The following is a 22468-nucleotide window of genomic DNA, read 5'->3' on the forward strand; positions in this document are numbered from 1 at the left end:
ACTACACACTGATACACTCTTGAAGTCACTCTGTTTAGCTCCATTCTCTCTACATGTTCGAACCACCTCAACAACCCTTCCTCAGCCCTCTGGACAACAGTTTTGGTAATCCCGCACCTCCTCCTAACTTCCAAACTACGAATTCTCTACATTATATTCACACCACACATTGCCCTCAGACATGACATCTTCACTGCCTCCAGCCTTCTCCTCGCTGCAACATTCATCACCCATGCTTCACACCCATATAAGAGCGTTGGTAAAACTATACTCTCATACATTCCCCTCTTTGCCTCCAAGGACAAAGTTCTTTGTCTCCACAGACTCCTAAGTGCACCGCTCACCCTTTTCCCCTCATCAATTTTATGATTCACCTCATCTTTCATAGACCCATCCGCTGACACGTCCACTCCCAAATATCTGAATACATTCACCTCCTCCATACTCTCTCCCTCCAATCTGATATCCAATCTTTTATCACCTAATCTTTTTGTTATCCTCATAACCCTACTCTTTCCTATATTCACTTTTAATTTTCTTCTTTTACACACCCTACCAAATTCATCCACCAATCTCTGCAACTTCTCTTCAGAATCTCCCAAGAGCACAGTGTCATCAGCAAAGAGCAACTGTGACAACTCCCACTTTATGTGTGATTCTTTATCTTTTAACTCCACGCCTCTTGCCAAGACCCTCGCATTTACTTCTCTTACAACCCCATCTATAAATATATTAAACAACCACGGTGACATCACACATCCTTGTCTAAGGCCTACTTTTACTTGGAAATAATTTCCCTCTTTCCTACATACTCTAACTTGAGCCTCACTATTTTTATTTTTTTTATTATCACACCGGCCGATTCCCACCAAGGCAGGGTGGCCCGAAAAAGAAAAACTTTCACCATCATTCACTCCATCACTGTCTTGCCAGAAGGGTGCTTTACACTACAGTTTTTAAACTGCAACATTAACACCCCTCCTTCAGAGTGCAGGCACTGTACTTCCCATCTCCAGGACTCAAGTCCGGCCTGCCGGTTTCCCTGAATCCCTTCATAAATGTTACTTTGCTCACACTCCAACAGCACGTCAAGTATTAAAAACCATTTGTCTCCATTCACTCCTATCAAACACGCTCACGCATGCCTGCTGGAAGTCCAAGCCCCTCGCACACAAAACCTCCTTTACCCCCTCCCTCCAACCCTTCCTAGGCCGACCCCTACCCCGCCTTCCTTCCACTACAGACTGATACACTCTTGAAGTCATTCTGTTTCGCTCCATTCTCTCTACATGTCCGAACCACCTCAACAACCCTTCCTCAGCCCTCTGGACAACAGTTTTGGTAATCCCACACCTCCTCCTAACTTCCAAACTACGAATTCTCTGCATTATATTCACACCACACATTGCCCTCAGACATGACATCTCCACTGCCTCCAGCCTTCTCCTCGCTGCAACATTCATCACCCACGCTTCACACCCATATAAGAGCGTTGGTAAAACTATACTCTCATACATTCCCCTCTTTGCCTCCAAGGACAAAGTTCTTTGTCTCCACAGACTCCTAAGTGCACCACTCACTCTTTTTCCCTCATCAATTCTATGATTCACCTCATCTTTCATAGACCCATCCGCTGACACGTCCACTCCCAAATATCTGAATACGTTCACCTCCTCCATACTCTCTCCCTCCAATCTGATATTCAATCTTTCATCACCTAATCCTTTTGTTATCCTCATAACCTTACTCTTTCCTGTATTCACCTTTAATTTTCTTCTTTTGCACACCCTACCAAATTCATCCACCAATCTCTGCAACTTCTCTTCAGAATCTCCCAAGAGCACAGTGTCATCAGCAAAGAGCAGCTGTGACAACTCCCACTTTGTGTGTGATTCTTTATCTTTTAACTCCACGCCTCTTGCCAAGACCCTCGCATTTACTTCTCTTACAACCCCATCTATAAATATATTAAACAACCACGGTGACATCACACATCCTTGTCTAAGGCCTACTTTTACTGGGAAAAAATTTCCCTCTTTCCTACATACTCTAACTTGAGCCTCACTATCCTCGTAAAAACTCTTCACTGCTTTCAGTAACCTACCTCCTACACCATACACTTGCAACATCTGCCACATTGCCCCCCTATCCACCCTGTCATACGCCTTTTCCAAATCCATAAATGCCACAAAGACCTCTTTAGCCTTATCTAAATACTGTTCACTTATATGTTTCACTGTAAACACCTGGTCCACACACCCCCTACCTTTCCTAAAGCCTCCTTGTTCATCTGCTATCCTATTCTCCGTCTTACTCTTAATTCTTTCAATTATAACTCTACCATACACTTTACCAGGTACACTCAACAGACTTATCCCCCTATAATTTTTGCACTCTCTTTTATCCCCTTTGCCTTTATACAAAGGAACTATGTATGCTCTCTGCCAATCCCTAGGTACCTTACCCTCTTCCATACATTTATTAAATAATTGCACCAACCACTCCAAAACTATATCCCCACCTGCTTTTAACATTTCTATCTTTATCCCATCAATCCCGGCTGCCTTACCCCCTTTCATTTTACCTACTGCCTCACGAACTTCCCCCACACTCACAACTGGCTCTTCCTCACTCCTACAAGATGTTATTCCTCCTTGCCCTATACACGAAATCACAGCTTCCCTATCTTCATCAACATTTAACAATTCCTCAAAATATTCCTTCCATCTTCCCAATACCTCTAACTCTCCATTTAATAACTCTCCTCTCCTATTTTTAACTGACAAATCCATTTGTTCTCTAGGCTTTCTTAACTTGTTAATCTCACTCTAAAACTTTTTCTTATTTTCAACAAAATTTGTTGATAACATCTCACCCACTCTCTCATTTGCTCTCTTTTTACATTGCTTCACCACTCTCTTAACTTCTCTCTTTTTCTCCATATACTCTTCCCTCCTTGCATCACTTCTACTTTGTAAAAACTTCTCATATGCTAACTTTTTCTCCCTTACTACTCTCTTTACATCATCATTCCACCAATCGCTCCTCTTCCCTCCTGCACCCACTTTCCTGTAACCACAAACTTCTGCTGAACACTCTAACACTACATTTTTAAACCTACCCCATACCTCTTCGACCCCATTGCCTATGCTCTCATTAGCCCATCTATCCTCCAATAGCTGTTTATATCTTACCCTAACTGCCTCCTCTTTTAGTTTATAAACCTTCACCTCTCTCTTCCCTGATGCTTCTATTCTCCTTGTATCCCATCTACCTTTTACTCTCAGTGTCGCTACAACTAGAAAGTGATCTGATATATCTGTGGCCCCTCTATAAACATGTACATCCTGAAGTCTACTCAACAGTCTTTTATCTACCAATACATAATCCAACAAACTACTGTCATTTCGCCCTACATCATATCGTGTATACTTATTTATCCTCTTTTTCTTAAAATATGTATTACCTATAACTAAACCCCTTTCTATACAAAGTTCAATCAAAGGGCTCCCATTATCATTTACACCTGGCACCCCAAACTTACCTACCACACCCTCTCTAAAAGTTTCTCCTACTTTAGCATTCAAGTCCCCTACCACAATTACTCTCTCACTTGGTTCAAAGGCTCCTATACATTCACTTAACATCTCCCAAAATCTCTCTCTCTCCTCTGCATTCCTCTCTTCTCCAGGTGCATACACGCTTATTATGACCCACTTCTCGCATCCAACCTTTACTTTAATCCACATAATTCTTGAATTTACACATTCATATTCTCTTTTCTCCTTCCATAACTGATCATTTAACATTACTGCTACCCCTTCCTTTGCTCTAACTCTCTCAGATACTCCAGATTTAATCCCATTTGTTTCCCCCCACTGAAACTCTCCTACCCCCTTCAGCTTTGTTTCGCTTAGGGCCAGGACATCCAACTTCTTTTCATTCATAACATCAGCAATCATCTGTTTCTTGTCATCCGCACTACATCCACGCACATTTAAGCAACCCAGTTTTATAAAGTTTTTCTTCTTCTCTTTTTTAGTAATTGTATACAGGAGAAGGGGTTACTAGCCCATTGCTCCCGGCATTTTAGTCGCCTCATACGACACGCATGGCTTACGGAGGAAAGATTCTTTTCCACTTCCCCATGGACAATAGAAGAAATAAAAAAGAACAAGAGCTATTTAGAAAAAGGAGAAAAACCTAGATGTATGTATATATATATATGCATGTGCGTGTCTGTGAAGTGTGACCAAAGTGTAAGTAGGAGTAGCAAGATATCCCTGTTATCTTAGCGTGTTTATGAGACAGAAAAAGAAACCAGCAATCCTACCATCATGCAAAACAGTTACAGGTTTTTGTTTCACAGTCATCTGGCAGGACGGTAGTACTTCCCTGGGTGGTTGCTGTCTACCAACCTACTACCTCACTATCCTTGTAAAAACTCTTCACTGCTTTCAGTAACCTACCTCCTACACCATACACCTGCAACATCTGCCACATTGCCCCCCTGTCCACCCTGTCATACGCCTTTTCCAAATCCATAAATGCCACAAAGACCTCTTTAGCCTTATCTAAATACTGTTCGCTTATATGTTTCACTGTAAACACCTGGTCCACACACCCCCTACCTATCCTAAAGCCTCCTTGTTCATCTGCTATCCTATTCTCCGTCTTACTCTTAATTCTTTCAATAATAACTCTACCATACACTTTACCAGGTATACTCAGCAGACTTATCCCCCTATAATTTTTGCACTCTTTTGTCCCCTTTGCCTTTATACAAAGGAACTATGCATGCTCTCTGCCAATCCCTAGGTACCTTACCCTCTTCCATGCATTTATTAAATAATTGCACCAACCACTCCAAAACTATATCCCCACCTGCTTTTAACATTTCTATCTTTATCTCATCAATCCCGGCTGCCTTACCCCCTTTCATTTTACCTACTGCCTCACGAACTTCCCCCACACTCACAACTGGCTCTTCCTCACTCCTACAAGATGTTATTCCTCCTTCCCCTATACACGAAATCACAGCTTCCATCTTCATCAACATTTAACAATTCCTCAAAATATTCCCTCCATCTTCCCAATACCTCTAACTCTCCATTTAATAACTCTCCTCTCCTATTTTTAACTGACAAATCCATTTGTTCTCTAGGCTTCCTTAACTTGTTAATCTCACTCCAAAACTTTTTCTTATTTTCAACAAAATTTGTTGATAACATCTCACCCACTCTCTCATTTGCTCTCTTTTTACATTGCTTCACCACTCTCTTAACCTCTCTCTTTTTCTCCATATACTCTTCCCTCCTTGCATCACTTCTACTTTGTAAAAACTTCTCATATGCTAACTTTTTCTCCCTTACTACTCTCTTTACATCATCATTCCACCAGTCGCTCCTCTTCCCTCCCGCACCCACTTTCCTGTAACCACAAACTTCTGCTGAACACACTAACACTACATTTTTAAACCTACCCCATACCTCTTTGACCCCATTGCCTATGCTCTCATTAGCCCATCTATCCTCCAATAGCTGTTTATATCTTACCCTAACTGCCTCCTCTTTTAGTTTATAAACCTTTTGGACGTCAAAAGCTAATGCCTATGAAACTTAAAAATTAAAAATTAAAATAGCTATGTATTTTAATAATTTTGGTAAATCTTATAGCAGTAATGATTATAATAATACTGTTAGGCTCTTTATATGACTAGCATTACATGTCAAGAGAAAAGTAGTGATTTTAGTTTATAAGAAATACATTGTAACTATTTGAGTAAGTTTTTTTTAATATTACTGAAATCTTGTATTCTCCTTTTAACTAGAAATAATTGGAACTATCCTTTTTTCTACAGACAAGTGCAGAGGCTAGAGTGCTGGCTGGAGATATCAGAAAATTACAATATTTCTCATCCACTTTCACCAACAACACCAACCACCTTCAGGGAGATACATAAAACAGGTACTCTTAGTTTTATACTTTAACACCAGTAGAAATGCATTGGAGAAAAGCAGTTCATTGATTACTCATTGTGAAAGTTTTGCTTTGGTTATCCTCTTACATAGCAAGACAATCTTTAGTAGCAATTTGAGTGAGCTGATTAATTATATCAATTAAGAATCATAGGGATTACCGATTAGATTTGAGTGCTGGAGGTTGGAGGCACAGTACTTGCCAATGAGTGAAAAGAGGGGTTTTTTCATAGTTTGGAGGGTCATTTGATTTGTGATGTCCTTGGACAGTTTGGAAGGTCATTTGACTTGCAATGCCCTCACGCTTATGACAAGAATGCTAGAGACTTGAGTGTTGGTGAATGCATTTTTCCTTTGGTAGGAAATGACATGTTAAAAAAATTATAAATGCTGTGCTGTACAATATTAGCTTTCACAGAGGAAAAAAGTGTACATTTGTATTAATGTCTTTTCTTTTTCCATCAGATACCAAAGTGGAGTTGCCAGAATTTCCATTGATCCCTGCTTCTAAAGGTTTTTGTATCACCTTACGCAAAACCCTCCAGCAGTTTAAGGCTATTCTGGAGTCTGTGGGAGTGTCAACAGATCATCAAGCTCCTCCTGGTTTTAGCATAGCAGATATCAAGATTCCCACAACTTCCATGACTACAGGAAATATTGAAACTAGAGCCACTAAAGTTCCATCTGTCGAGACAGAAGAAGGAAACATTGTTGATGGTAACTCGTAGCTATTGTCCAATTCTAGCCCATTTATCCCAGTTATTAATGTTAATATTCAGTGCCTGTGCGGGTTGTGGTGTTCGTTAAGTTTTGCAAGTTGTGGACATTGTCAAATTCCGGTCCTCTACAATAATAAGTTAGGTATTTTTCCTTTTTGTAATGAATCTAAAAGGAGATGATATATTGCCATCCCAACAATGACTTTGTTATCCCAAAGAATATCTTTAACTAGTACTAAAACGTTTGTTTTATGTACACCGCTCTCTTGACAAACTTTTGTAATTATTATATTTTTTATTTTATGAATTTTTTGTGTAGTTCATGAGTACTGTATTATCATGTATCATTGTTAATATTTATTACTAGTTGACTTGTATATATTTTTCTTATAATTTCAGAATTTCACCCTTTCACATTATACATTACAGTAGTGTATCATTTTATGTAGTATCCCAGTACCTAAGGTTGCTACAAGGTAATTACTCTATTAGAACATAAATTAAAAAGAGATCATTTGTAAAATTTTATTAAATAAATACAAAATGAATATTTTCAAAGCCTTCAGTTCTTGCATGAATTAAAGGTCTACCCCTGTCTTTGAACTGTCTGTTAATCAAAGCTAATATTGTCATATTTTGAAGGTTAATTATTTAAATGCTTGAACAGATTGAAATAAGTATGTTATACAGTAAATTACTTTATGCTGTAGTATCAGTGTGCTATACAAAACAGTACATTCTTTGTTTATGGTAAACACACAAAAAAAAAAGCCATTCATGACCGTAGTAGTTTTAGCATATTGCAATCTACAGAAAAACTGGGATATTTCAAAGACTTTCTAGATAAGTACAGCACAGTATTTTATGTTTAAATATAATTATTTTGTGTATTTCCACAAATAATATACATTACCTTGTAAACCAGCTCTTTGATGTCCTCTGAAGGATTTGCTTCAAAGTGCCTCACTTATTTTTTTTATAGCATCTTGATCAGCAAAAGTAATTAATCAGTTTTATTATCATGAAGGATCTCGCATTTTTTATATTTTCATGATATTCGTTGTGGTTACTGAATATTTTTCACTTAATGTTGGCAGTTATAGATGATCAAGATGCACGTTTCTAAAGGTAATATTTTATCTCACCATCAGCAATAGTTATCAGGAAGTTTATTACATTTGAATAGTTTTTAAATGTTTCTTTACTGCTCTATTCCTGTATAACGGTTTCTTCCCCTCGCTTTATGCAATAGATGTGTTGCTGACCTGTGGCACAAAGTGGATTGATATAGAGCATATGCAGTATAACATGTAAAAAGTCAGGATTTGTTCTGAGACTGTATATTCCACATTTCTTGACTAATGTTCTCAAAGAAAGAAAAAAAAAAAAGCCTAAATGGTCATATACAAAAAATTAAATAAATTTGGCTCTTCCCCCAGAAAACTTGGTAAAACTATAACCCAAAATGCAGTCATAATACACATATAATAATATGTACTCTTCACTACAAAAGCAGGGAAAAATTCACATTACTTACTTTTACCAAAAAAAATTTTTTAGTATACCTGATAGACACCAAATGGCCATGTACCAAAAATAAATACAATTAATCAGAAAATAAATTAGAAAAATGTAAAATTCAAAATTTCGGTCATAATCCTCCTCCTCTTTTACATTCCCTTAACCACCAACCAGTCAGCCTGTTTTTGTCTGGATTGAAATGCACATGTTATAGACCTGTGAATACACAGCTTACTGCTATTTCCTCCCTCCATCCCTAACCCTGTGTGTTGGGGCAACCCATCTTCGTCTAACCTGGTGTACATTTTGTTTTGAATTAACGATAAATAATTAAAACCACCCATACGATTTTATTCACTATAAATTCTTGTTTGATTTCTCACACCCAAATTTACTTTGTTCATTCTTTGTTGGTATAAATCAGTTTAGTGGTATTTAAAGAGAGATTAAAAATCGAGTGGTGTTGGGCTTGGGTGATCTCAAGAACGATGGACATGGCATGTAGCACATTACTAGTAGAATTAGGGTCACCACATAAACTAAACCGCATAAAGCTAGGGAAACCGCTGTTGTGTATGTTGTAAAGAATCTCAAAGAAAGATGCACTCAGTTTTATAATATGGAGTGCACTGAAGATGCTTCTTGAAGCTCATCTTTAGTGTTAAAAGATATAGCTAAAAATGTCTTTACAGTAAAAAATTATATAAACCAAATTTTTTTGTTTTCTCTTGTAAGGGTATTTATAATATTAGTACATAATTGAATAATAATTTAGAGCACGTAATATTATAATGAATTGGTTGGTATACCTGCCCTTAACACCAGTCAGAAACTTTGTGTTTGTTAATTATTGTACATTACTAATATTGTCTTTCGGACATTTTTCTTTTGCTTATTTTTTCAGGTGAATTATTTCTGCGGTATTCACATTATGTATGAGTACTTATTTATTTCCACCTAATAGTGGCAGTGTGTGGTTTCCTTACCATTTTTTTTTTTTTCAGGACTGATTGTTGCATGTCACATAGTTCATAATATTCCTTAGGATGTTAATGTTTGACAGAGATTTTGCATGATTCCTAAGGTTAGTTATTGAACTCCAGATTTAAATTTAGGTAAAGGAGCACCTATGCATCATTCCGTATAGTTTATATCCAGAACTTTGCATGTATCCATTTACCTAAATTGATTGTCGGTATATCATACTCTTGACTAGATATTTGTTGTTTAAAACAGCTGCACTGATACATTGCACCTCTATGGTTATTAGATGTTCACTGAAGTACAAGGGGATGATAGACAAGTGTGATAGTGTTGGGGAGGAACATGTTTAAAGAGAGAGAGCGAGCGAGCGAGCAAGCAGTTGTGTTAAATTTTGTATTGCTTTTAAGCATCTTATAAGTCATTATGTCAGAAACTTTGTAACTTTTTATCTAAACATAAATAATATTGAAAAGTTTTTTAGAGATAGATTTTTTTTTTATTGCTTGATAAAGGGTACAAGACAATCTTGGCTTTATGGAATTTCATAGAGAATCTCGTTAAATTAGTAAAAAAAGTAAAATACCATACTTAAACTGATACGTGTATGATCATACAGAAAGAAAAAGAAAACCATGAAAAAAAAAAAATGCAATCTTGAATGTAACTATTCTAAAATGGATAATCATTGACTAAATTTGTTTCATTGTAAATAGGGAAAAAGAAAGTAATGTATTAATAAAAGTTAAAATCATGCTGCAATATAATAAAGCATTCTTATTAAAGTTGAAGAAATCATATTAATTAGAGGCTGAATAAAAATAATACAAGCTAGTGTGTGTGTTCTAGGCTGCATGTTTTAAAGCAGGCATGGGTATCTTAATGCAGGTGCTGGTGGTAATCATCTGGGAAGCACTAAACCCTTTGGGCTCATACTATGCCTGAGGACTGGGAGGTAATCACATTTGATCCAAGGAATAGAATAGCTCCAATTCTTTGGAACATAGGACTTTCACATGCATCTAGCCCAACCTACTGCCTCTGGAAAGTCAGTGATAAGGTTTGGTGGATTTTAAATTTGTACAGTGCCACATAAATCCATAGCATTCAGTTTGCTGCTTATAAGTGCTAATTTTTTAGCTTTTTTTGAGTATTACTTTTAATTTTTCTTACGGTGCTGAAGTAGACTGCTGAGGATCTAATTTGATTTGATTTTAAAATTAGTTTAAAATTGTAGAAAAATATGTTGGTTGTTTAGAGGGAGTGAAGTTGAGGATCATATGAGTAATATTTACAATATAAGTGTTATCAGTATTCTTTAGGATTTTTAAAACAATCATTATATTGACTGACATTACAATTTATTAGTTGTTATATTGAACCTGCCATGTTAATCATACCACAAAGTTTATTTGCTGTTGTGTATTGAATTGGGCAAAGAATTTGATAAGACAATCCATTTCAAGAGATATTTTCAGCCTATGTATAGTATACAGTATTATACTCTGATACATAAGTGACAGTTCTTTAAATGCTGAGATTGTATCCTTAAAAAACTGAATAGCACGTACTATGAAGAAATTTTGTTGAACTATTCAGTTTTTGATGTACTTTTTCATTTTCATTTATGAGAAGTTTCAGTGTGTGGAGATGCTTTATGAGAGCTGACTATTAGTCAAGGACTTGCCTAATACAGTGGAACGTCGACTTATGAGTTAAATCCATTCTGTGACCTAGCTTATGACTCAATTTGCTCATATATCAAATCAATTTTCCTCATTTAAATTTACTGAAATGCCATTAATCCGTTCCAGTGGAATTCCTGCTCTTGGGAGGCAGGACAAAATACTTCAATATAATGCTAATATCAACTCTACGGCTTATTTATCTATCACAATTGATCTAATATGACATAATAAACAATATAAATAACATAGAAACATGGTATATACTCTAGAATGAATAAAATGTCATTATGTGACGGCCATTCTCGCTCTCGCTCTGATCATGTCTTCCCATGCTTCCCCATCTGAGATCTTCTTATAAGAGAAAACAGTGTTTGTGAGACTAACTGTACTAGATCACTAGTTTCATAAGGAAAACACTGAAACAATGTATTTATAAATAAGAAATATTGTATAAAAGCAATAAAACATAATAGAGAATGTAAAGAAATAAACTGGTTTTGTAAAGTGTACGTACATATTTACCTTGGAGAAGAGATGCTGGCAGAGCAGTGTATGCTGTGAATAGCCCTATAAACCCCAACAGCAACATTGAAGTTCGTTTTGTTCTTTTTCTATCACTTAATTACTTAGCTTACTTGCTACACTCTTAATGCTACACTTTATCACTGAACTTGACAACTACAATTTTTTTATTTTTTTTCACTTCACTTTTCACCGATTTACTTACTACAATGTAAATGCTACAACCCATAACCCAGACACCTTGCTTGTGTTTATCTATGATTTCATGCTTTAATTCCATGGACATCATCATCATTTTCTTCTCAGCACTGTCCTTTGCACTTACTTTCTTAGGACCCATGGTTAGAAAAAAGAAATTTGGCAAAATAACTGCACAAAACACAAGAAAAACGCAAGGGAGGTAAACACGTGCACTGCTCAGCAGATGGTGTGGTGTTTGCTTCGCCAACTAGTGGCGACATTCTGGAACTCGCTCATTATCGTTATTATAATGGGGAAGCACTAAACCCGTAGGATTATACTTTGCTGGGGGGATGATGGAAGGTATTCAGGCTTAATTTAGAGAACTGGAGCACAGATACAATTCCCTAGATCACGAGCCCCTCACCAGCGTCAAGGAACCTCCTTTGAGGGGGAAGCTCGCTCGTAATGCGGATTTTGGCTCATAACTCGGAGCAAAAAATTGACCGAGCCACGGCTCGTATCTCGAAAAACTCGTATGAAATTAAGGCACGTGCAACATCTGGGTATCTTTATTGTATACGTTTTGCCATCCAGTGGCTTTATCAATACAAATTCTAGGACATAATTTGAAGACAGTAGAACTATATACAGAAAATGAGGTAATCAGTCCCTCAGCCTTGGAGTTGGTGCAAAGAGCACCAACAACAACTACGGTGCTCTTTGCACCAACTCCAAGGCTGAGGGACTGATTACTTCATCTTCTGTATATAGTTCTACTGTCTTCAAATTATGTCCTGGAATTTGTATTTATAGTCACTGGATGGCGAAATGTCTACAATAAAGATACCCAGATGATGCACGTGTCTTAATTTCATCTTGTTGATACTGCATACTATTCTTGTACAAAAACTCGTATGTTGGGGCACTCATAAATCGAGGTTTCACTGTACTTTTGATTTGTATGTACGTATTAATAAAGTCTGATACAGTTCAGCTTAGATTGGCTCTCAAATGTGGTGCACTGATACTACAGTGATTGTGGGAGAATAGTACAATTGCGGCATAATACAGGGCTGCACTGAAATGTAATAAAACTATAAAAAAAATGGCTTTAGAGTTCATGTATTTAATATGTTTAGCTTGTTAATGCAAAAAAAAAATAAATAAATAAAAAAATAAGAAATTTTACATGGCATTAACACAGGAGGCAGCTCATCACACTAAAGTATTAAATATGGAAACTTGGCCAGAGGTTCATTTGTTATTTGTTGTAACTTTAAAATTCTTGGAAATATTGCCTAGTATAAACAAGAAAGTGCAGGGAAAGTTTTTAAAGCATTTATTTGCTTTTGCAGTAAAATTAACATTAATGCAAATATTTAATCATCAGTAAATTGTCTTAAGACTAATTCAGTACAGCTGTAATATTGTGATTGCCTGATATTTGTACTATAAGAAAAAAAGTAAAATATATTAAATGAACCTGAAAATGAAAGGAGAGTTCTTCAAGCTTAGATATCAGTTTTCACTGCAGTCATAGTGCATGTTATTTTGAAGTTTAAGAAGTGAGTATGCTTTAATTATGCCTCAAAAATGGGTTTGCTAACTCTTAAGAAAAAAGACACCATACAAAAAAAAGTTATAAAAATTTAATATTTAAGAAGTTTCAATCTTCCAGCCACTTTAGTAATAGCTAACCTCAGCTGGCAGTATGTTGCCCATATTTTTCTAGTCAGTTTTCTCTCGAGTGGACAATATACTTAAAATGTTTTTGGGATATGACCGAGCAATACATTTATAGAACTCCATTAATTTATGTTTGTAAATGTATAAAAATGTTCACTTGGGAATTATCATAATAAAGGTATTGCACTTTCACATGAAATTGTGTAGGTGCTGCCTGATGCTTTTGCATATATGTTTCTATGCACAAGTTTTTAATAATACAGTAATAATAATAAAGAGTTGATCTTTTATGTATGGGATTACAGTGTTGAACTAGAGGTGTAGGTTAAGGCATTTGGAAACAGTGTGTCACTGGTTATTGCTGTGGTTATGTATTGTGGGCATACTCTTTGTTCTTTTTCTGACTATCACTATTTTTCTCATCTTTGTAAAATTTCTTAGTGTGTAATATTAAATCAACTAATTGGAAATACTGTACCTGTATCACATTGTTGATTATGTAATTGTTTAAACGATTTAATAGGACACATTATCAGATGTTGATGCGTGTACAATATATTTGAATACGGTATAGTATATTTATAATTCTGTAAAATTATATTTGCAGATTTTTTACACAAGACATACATGAATTTCTGGTAAAGTAGAAATGTATTAATATTTTATGTTTCTGAAGGTTGAATTTTAAGACTATTCCAGGGTAATAGGTTTGATTAAAGAAATTGTTGTTGTGCACTATGACATGGCTGGTCTTGCAAATGCAAAATTTCTTCAGTGGATGTTATCACTAAATTAATGTTTATGTAAAAATATTAAAAATTTACTGTTATTATTTGATGGATATTTGTATATGAACCTGCATTTTATGGCATTATATTTTAAAATTAGTTTGTATCTGTCTTCACTTGTCATTAAGATTCTTAATGATTAGCAGAAATGAAATTTTCGATGTATTGAGATTGTAATATTCTGTAATTTTGTCAAAGAATAAATTTAATATGATACATCCACACATCACGGCTTTGTCTTGTAAATCACCTAAAGAAATATTTTAGTAAAATGTTTTTATTGAAAATCCCAGCGCTGTATGATCCTTATGGGTTTAGCGCTTAGTTTTGATTATTATAATAATTATTGAAAGGCCACTTGAGAAAAGACACTTTCATACATATATAATACATATATATTCATGCATATAAATACATTTATTATCAAAAAGAAGTGCTAAACCCACTAGGGTCATGCAGCACAAATACATATGTATATATTCTATACAGTATGAACTTGCATACAGCTGGGGCATCACTAGGCTGCAAATGAGTACTGGCAAATTTAGGCTGGACAAAGAGGATATCCGAAAGTACTATATAGATAAAGTATTCACACAGTTACGAGTACCCCATTTCACCAGGCAGAGTCACTGACGACTGGACACTTAACTATGTGATGGTAAAGGCCTCTTAATTTTCAGAGTTTATATATAGAATAAACAGGGATGAGAGGCTTGCCTGCAGTTGCAAGTATCTGCCACATGTGATGATAACCTAACCTGGTTCTGACAGACATGGTATCACAATCTAGTCATGTGCTGCTCATACACAACTTTCTGACCAGAATAAATCATGCTTGATACTAGTGCTTTCAGGTCTCTGGGAATCTAGTTTTTTCCTTATCAATCATTAAAACCATCTTACTGAAGGATATCAGCTCTTCCAAAGTTGAAGAATTGAGACACTTATGTAACATATGGGAATCTTTATTGAAGAAACATTTTGCCACACAGTGGCTTCATCAGTCTTATACAAAGCAGGAAGGTATAAGGAGAGGAGGAGTTTGAGGTAATCAATCCCTCAGCCTGGAGTCAATGTGTTCAGTCCATCAATCTTGTAGAACGTACAGCACAGTGCCATAGCAGTGGCTTATATACGTACTGGAATCAGGTGAGGCGAAGCAGGAGGAGGCGGGGTCATAGTGGAACCATCCACTAGTCTAAGTAGGTCTTTGTCCAAAGATTGGACAAGTTTTGAAGAATTCTTTGTATCAAGATCCTGTGATGATGCAGTGTCCGACAGATGTGATGAATGATTTTGAAAACCGACAAATTGAAGAATTCAGACACTTATGCAACACATGGGAATTTTTATTGATTCCCATATGTTGCATAAGTGTCTCAGTTCTTCAACTTGTCGGTTTTCAAAATAATTCATCACATTTTCCAGAGTTGATATCCTTCAGTTATACATGCAAGTAGACTAGTATTTCACATGTGTTGCACTTACACACACAAATATATATAAACACTTTCATACATATATGCACAAATATATATACATACATGTGTACATACTATACAGTATGAACTTTCATACAATTGGGGCATTACAGGGCTGTTAATGAATGCCAGCAAATTTAGGCTGGACAATGAGAAAATCTTCAGTAGAAAGGATATCACCTCTGAAAGAGCTGCCACCCCTATTATCAGCATCCAGGACACCCGAGGTGGCCATCTATCACTGGACATTACATGGCATACATTCACAGCCAGCAATGAACATGTAAGGGTCATACACTGCCTGGAAGAACAAAATTTATTTCTATAAGTACATGCACAATAGAGCCTCGCTTTTATGGCAGGTTAGGTTCCAGACTACTACTGTAAAGTGAAACAGCCTTTTTTTTTTTTAAATGCATATAACACCTGATAACATGTTTACACTATCATATTTTAAGTGAGCAATAAAGCTAGGCCTAAAAAATGCACATACAGTACACACATTACTTTAAAATATTTTTGTCCTTAGCGTACAGCGAGTGGTGAATATATTCAATGTAGGAAGTCTGAATAAATGACGAATGGGTATAACTGAAAACCGCTGTAAAGTGAATGCTCTAAAGTAGGGCTCTCCTGTACAAGGTATACAGGCCTAGCTGTATACCTGTATAGAAAGCCCCTGGTCATGCAGAGCATTTTGGGCAAATTAGGTCAGTGTTGTTCCCATGATGCGACACACCAGTTGACTAACACCCAGGTACCTACTTACTGCTAGGTAACAGAACAACAGGTGTCTTAAGGAAACACAACCTAATGTTTTCACCCATACCGGGGATCGAACCCTGACCTCAATGTATAAGCCAGGTGTGCTGGCAATCAAGACACAGGACACCTTAATGGGAAGCATTAAGTTCGATCCAAGGAAGGGGTAGCATTAATAATTTGCATTCATGGGGAGAGAGTGCTAAGCCCTTAGGGATCTTATAATGCCTGGAGGCATGGAAGGTAATCAAGCTTGATTCAAGTAAGAGGTAAGATCCAATTCCTTGTATTAAGAGCCAGGAACCTTTGAAAGGTTTGGACACCACACAATGTTTGGTCACTTCTTACCATTTGATAGTTTTTGTACAAGTAAAACTTCGTCCACTAATAAAGAACTGACCAAACATTGTGTGGTGTCCAAACCTTTCAAAGGTTCCTGGCTCTTAATACAAGGAATTGGATCTTACCTCTTACTTCAGTCGAGCTTGATTACCTTCCATGCCTCCAGGCATTATATGATCCCTAAGGGTTTATTACTCCCCATGAATGAATGTAAATTATTAATGCTGCTGCCATCACAACAGCAGTTACTGCATTGCTGCTGTTGCTCATCTCTCGGTATCTCCATTGATAAAAAAATCAAGAACATTATAAGGACACTAGAATCCATAAAGTACATAGTAATTAATGTTTTGACATCCTTTGGAGGGTTGCACTTACTGCTAAAAGTTTGCTGCAATATTTCCTGATTATTATTATAATCAAAAAGAAGCACTAAGCCACAAGGGCTATACAGAATATTTCCTGAGAGTGGTGCGAGGTCATTTATTAGATTCGGCTAGCATTTTTACTGCTGTATTGTATGCCATTTTCATTGCAGTTATCCGTATTGCATCCATGCCTGCTTCAAAGTTTGTAATTGTCTCGGACTCAGTGTTTTTCAAGCTATTACAAAATTTAATTCACCTCATCCCCTAGTTCTTCGTATACAACTTTGGTTATGCCGCATTACTAGCAAAAATAAAGAAATCGTTTTCTGTTGGGTCCCTGGTCATGCTGATGTTCAGGGCAACAAGCAGGCAGACTGTTGCATGATCTGCAGTACATCACCTAGCAGTTTCATATAGAGGTATTCCATTCTCTGACTATTTTGCTGTAATCTCTACTCACCTTCACAACCATTGGCAACAACGTTGGTCTGATATGACTCATAACAAATTACATTCTATCAAAATAAGTTTGGGTTTCTGGCCTTCTTGTCATTGATACCGAAGTTGGGAGACAACACTCACTCGTCTTCGCATTGGACACACTAGACTAACTCATGGGTATCTCATGGAGAGGCGCCCTGTTCCACCCTGTGAGAATTGTCTAGTTCCAGTTTCAGTTTCCCATATTCTATTGGACTGTCCTGTCTATCAACGAACACGCAGAATTTTCCTCCGACGTTGTCACCGCTGTTGCGGCCCCCTACCAAACTAGTGGTTAAATGGTTAACCTGCCGGCTGGCAGTACCACTGGGTACGTCATCAAACCCAACGTGGGGACTGCTGAGCCGGCCTTAGAAGCAGTACGTACCTAAACACCTCATGGTACACATCTACTGGCCTTAGAGCAGTATGTACCTGAACACCTAATGGTACGCATCTATGCAGTAGGTACCTAAACACCTCACGGTACACATCTGCTGGCTTTAGAAGCAGTATGTACCTGAACACCTCATGGTATGCATCTAAGCAGTAGGTACCTGAACACCTAATGGTACACCTCTACTGGCTTTAGAAGCAGTAAGTACCTGAACACTTCAAGGTACGCAGCTAAGCAGTAATTACCAGAACACCTTACAGTATAGATCTACTGGCAGTAGAGAGTATTCTCCTGCCCATCTTTTGGTATTCTACTGGCGTTAGAAGAACCGCTCACCGCAGCTCAGAGTCTGTTGGCCTCAGTTACTTGACGGCCGCACTCAGTGAGCTTGCAGCATGGTGTTCTGCTAGTAATTCATCGGACCACCTTGCGGTGTGTCAATTGGTCTTGAAGGCGGTAGATAGTACTCACCAGACCATCTTACGGTGTACTTCTACCGGCCTTGGAGAGTATTTACAGGACTACCGGTGATGTCTGCGGACTCACCGCCTACGCTGGTCAACTGTGGGCCGGAGTCATCGGATGCTGTTTTAGTGGGACACTACGTGAATAAAAGGTTGGAGTTTTTACACTGAACTGGGCTAGGACCGTAGTGTGACACTTTGGGAAGTATGATGGAGTGGAACACTGAGATATGCTACAGGACCGTAGTGGAACGGTGGAAATAAATGGTATAAAATACCGACACAATGGCAATATAAACACAAATGCAGTATAATGTGATCCTTTATTGACTACGTTTCGCCCACACAGTGGGCTTTTTCAAGTCACAAACAGAACTACCTGGGGTGGAAGGAACGCGAGTATTTATAGTCCGGCTGAGGTCAGGTGAAGAATGCTGCATCTGATGATTTACCGAGTTGGGTTGTAGAGTCTAAAAACTTGGGTAGCTTGGAAAGGAGACTGGACAAGTTTGTGAGCAGACCTTCTACAGTGTTCTTATGTGGGATAGCGATGAAGAAGTTTCTTGGCAAGTGGTTCAGCTATGTTATAGAAGCCACTATTCTGGTTGAAGTTGTCGGATATAGAAATACCGAAGAATCCTGGAATCATCACTTATTTCTATATCCGACAACTTCAACCAGAATAGTGGCTTCTATAACATAGCTGAACCACTTGCCAAGAAACTTCTTCATCGCTATCCCACATAAGAACACTGTAGAAGGTCTGCTCACAAACTTGTCCAGTCTCCTTTCCAAGCTACCCAAGTTTTTAGACTCTACAACCCAACTCGGTACATCATCAGATGCAGCATTCTTCACCTGACCTCAGCCGGACTATAAATACTCGCGTTCCTTCCACCCCAGGTAGTTCTGTTTGTGACTTGAAAAAGCCCACTGTGTGGGCGAAACGTAGTCAATAAAGGATCACATTATACTGCATTTGTGTTTATATTGCCACCGTAGTGGAACACTGAGAAGACAAGGGTGTCGTGTGACGCTGAAGATGGCCTGGTTGTAGTGTACATTGAATAGTGTCATGTGACTGGTCTCTGATAAGAAAGACGCTGTGGGTGATAGTGTGCGACGTAGATACAAGGGTGTCAAGAGTGACACAGTAAAGATATTGTATATGACACAGAGAAAAGGGTGTCGTGTGACACGGAGAGTAGGAGTGTCATGTGACATAGAGAAAAGGGTGTCTAGTGGACACGGTTGAGCAGGAGCGTCATTACACGGAGGAAAGGATGTCAAGTGACACAGTTCAGAGGGAGCGTCACAACACACCACGGATAAGTGTCGTGTGAGACACAGAGCGTCATTAAGGTGTCGTAAGACAGTTAACTAATTTATTATTGTAAATATGTTACGTATAATTTATTTTAGCATATATATATATATATATATATATATATATATATATATATATATATATATATATATATATATAATGACAGTAGTGTCAAGGAAGTTGCACCCTGTGTAGGGTCACGAATTATTATTTATTATAGTAAAATGCTAATTATAATTTATTATTGTAAATTTTATATATTATCAGATGTTTATTAGCTCAAATACCTCTAGACCAAAGATTGTTTTTTATATAATATTAAAGCTTCATTTATTTTAACGTGTATTTATGTATCCCGAACTCTTTATTACAAAATGAGTAAAACTACCATCTTTAAAAATTACTTTTTTTTTTGTAATAACCGCTCTAACGACCTTACTTTATTTTCCCTGCTTGCTGACAGACACCTTTGACACGGACTTCCTCTTCGACTTTTTGACAGCAACTGATTTATTACACAAACTTTGATAATTCATCCTTTAGCACTCCTAAAGACGTTGGGGTCAAACATAGCCTGGTGATATTGGGAGGCAATCAGGTTCTATCAGAGGGAGGAAGAGTCCTATTTCTTGAGCGACTCCCCAGCATCACGTAACATCCCTTGAGGGAGAAAAACACTTTAAATTCAATATTAACCAAGTGTAAAAAAATGTTGTCAACCACGTTGGGCAACTGAAGAGCAATGTGTGGAAAGTATGAACATTAAAATGGTATAAAATACCGACAGGTTGTTAGGTAAGACACGTATGCAACAGTTAGGTATCTTTATTATGAAACGTTGCGCCTACACAGTAGGCTTCTTCAGTCGAGTACAGAAAAGTTGATAGAAGCAGAAGATACTTGAAGACGATGTAATCAGTCCATCACCCTTAAAGTTTTGAGGTGGTCAGTCCCTCAGTCTGGAGAAGAGCATTGTTCCATAGTATGAAACAATATGGAGATGAAGTGACAGGATGGAGCCTTATATATTGCCAAGAGGTGAGACGTAGGACACTAGAAGAGGTGATGGACTGATTACATCGTCTTCAAGTATCTTCTGCTTCTGCTTCTATCAACTTTTCTGTACTCGACTGAAGAAGCCTACTGTGTAGGCGAAACGTTTCATAATAAAGATACCTAACTGTTGCATACGTGTCTTACCTAACAGTGTGGAAAGTATGGTGCAAAGGATAACAGGTTCCTGAACCTGTATTACTGGGAGATCTTGAGGTTCCTGAACCTGTATTACTGGGAGCGCTTGAGGTTTCTGAACCTATATTACTTGGAGCGCTTGAGGTTTCTGAACCTGTATTACTGGGAGCGCTTAAGGTTTCTGAACCTGTACTCCCTGGAACGCAGGCGGGAGAGATACATGATTATATACACCTGGAAAATCCTAGAGGGACTAGTACCGAACTTGCACACGAAAATCACTCGCTACGAAAGCAAAAGACTTGGCAGACGATGCAACATCCCCCCAATGAAAAGCAGGGGTGTCACTAGCACGTTAAGAGACCATACAATAAGTGTCAGGGGCCCGAGACTGTTCAACTGCCTCCCAGCATACATAAGGGGGATTACCAACAGACCCCTGGCAGTCTTCAAGCTGGCACTGGACAAGCACCTAAAGTCGGTTCCTGACCAGCCGGGCTGTGGCTCGTACGTTGGTTTGCGTGCAGCCAACAGTAACAGCCTGGTTGATCAGGCACTGATCCACCAGGAGGCCTGGTCACAGACCGGGCCGCGGGGGCGTTGACTCCCGGAACTCTCTCCAGGTAAACTCCAGGTAAATCTCAGCAGCAGCAGCAGCAGCAGCAGCAGCAGCAGCAGCAGCAGCAGCAGCAGCAGGAGCAGGAGCAGGAGCAGAAGCAGCCGCAGCCTTTACGAAGGAATTTGATGCCGCCCTATATCAGTGATCAGAGTATGTTTTTAACGCATCAATTTTAAGGATAAGAGCTATCCTACCTTAGCTCAACCACAAACCACATCTTCCATATTTCAGTGATGACAGCCTCAATCATCCCTATCTTCACCCTGCCCCCTCTTCAAGGGGGGCTCCTTGGCGTGGTGAAGAGGCTCTTGGTCTGAGGAATTAGACCTATCGGTCTTCTTCCTCAGACCGAACCTAATTACCCCCCAATCTCCCCTCCCCTATCCCATCCTCCCCATCCTCCCCTTTTTCCTTTCCTCCTCCTCCTCCCCACTCCTCCCTTTTGCCCTTCCTCTTTTTGTCCTTTGGGATTTCTCCCACAGGCGCGCTAGTTCCTAGGTAGGAGAAAGGACACCGGGGTCCATCCCATTCCGTTGAGGTTTCTTGGCGGTGGCGTAGTTTGCCGTGGAATCTGGATTGCCTAGGGATGTCCCGATCCCTCTCCGGTATCCCGGAGTAGCTTTGGGTGTCTTTTGGGCGACGGGTGTAGCTCTGGAAGCCACCTTTCGGATTCCGGGGGTGGTGGCTGAAGGAGGTATGCTTTGTGGCGGATATCCGGCCGCCCTCTCTTTTGTCCACCGAGGTAGCTCGGCAGATGTGAGGTTGCTATCCCAGATTGCTGGTTTACTGGCATGAAGGGTAGGGTATGGCACGGGTTCCATGCTGCATCTGCGCTACTAGCGGTGTCGAGTCCTCTTGGGCGCGGAGGGAGATTTCTGGCCCTTTCATCCCTCCTAGGAACTATCCCTCCCCGGTCCCCCCTTTTTTTTTCTTTTTTTTATTTTTATTTTCTTTTCTTCTTTCTTTTT

At 38.4% G+C, this 22468-nt stretch overlaps 1 protein-coding gene across 7 annotated transcripts in view; it reads left to right on the forward strand.

Annotated features, from left to right (window-relative positions):
• The window catches only part of LOC128702873 ((E3-independent) E2 ubiquitin-conjugating enzyme UBE2O), a 171543-nt gene extending 160152 nt beyond the window's left edge, over positions 1–11391 (forward strand). For all 7 annotated transcript variants that reach the window (XM_070102546.1, XM_070102549.1, XM_070102548.1 and 4 more), the window contains 2 exons: positions 5861–5967; positions 6444–11391. In XM_070102546.1, coding sequence (XP_069958647.1) covers positions 5861–5967; positions 6444–6706 — 370 coding nt within the window. In that variant the 3' untranslated portion in view covers positions 6707–11391. The remainder of the gene's footprint in view (positions 1–5860; positions 5968–6443) is intronic.
• Positions 11392–22468: the final 11077 nt, after the last annotated feature.

The sequence above is a fragment of the Cherax quadricarinatus genome, chromosome 82 (assembly GCF_038502225.1).
Source record: "Cherax quadricarinatus isolate ZL_2023a chromosome 82, ASM3850222v1, whole genome shotgun sequence".
NCBI lineage: Eukaryota > Metazoa > Arthropoda > Malacostraca > Decapoda > Parastacidae > Cherax > Cherax quadricarinatus.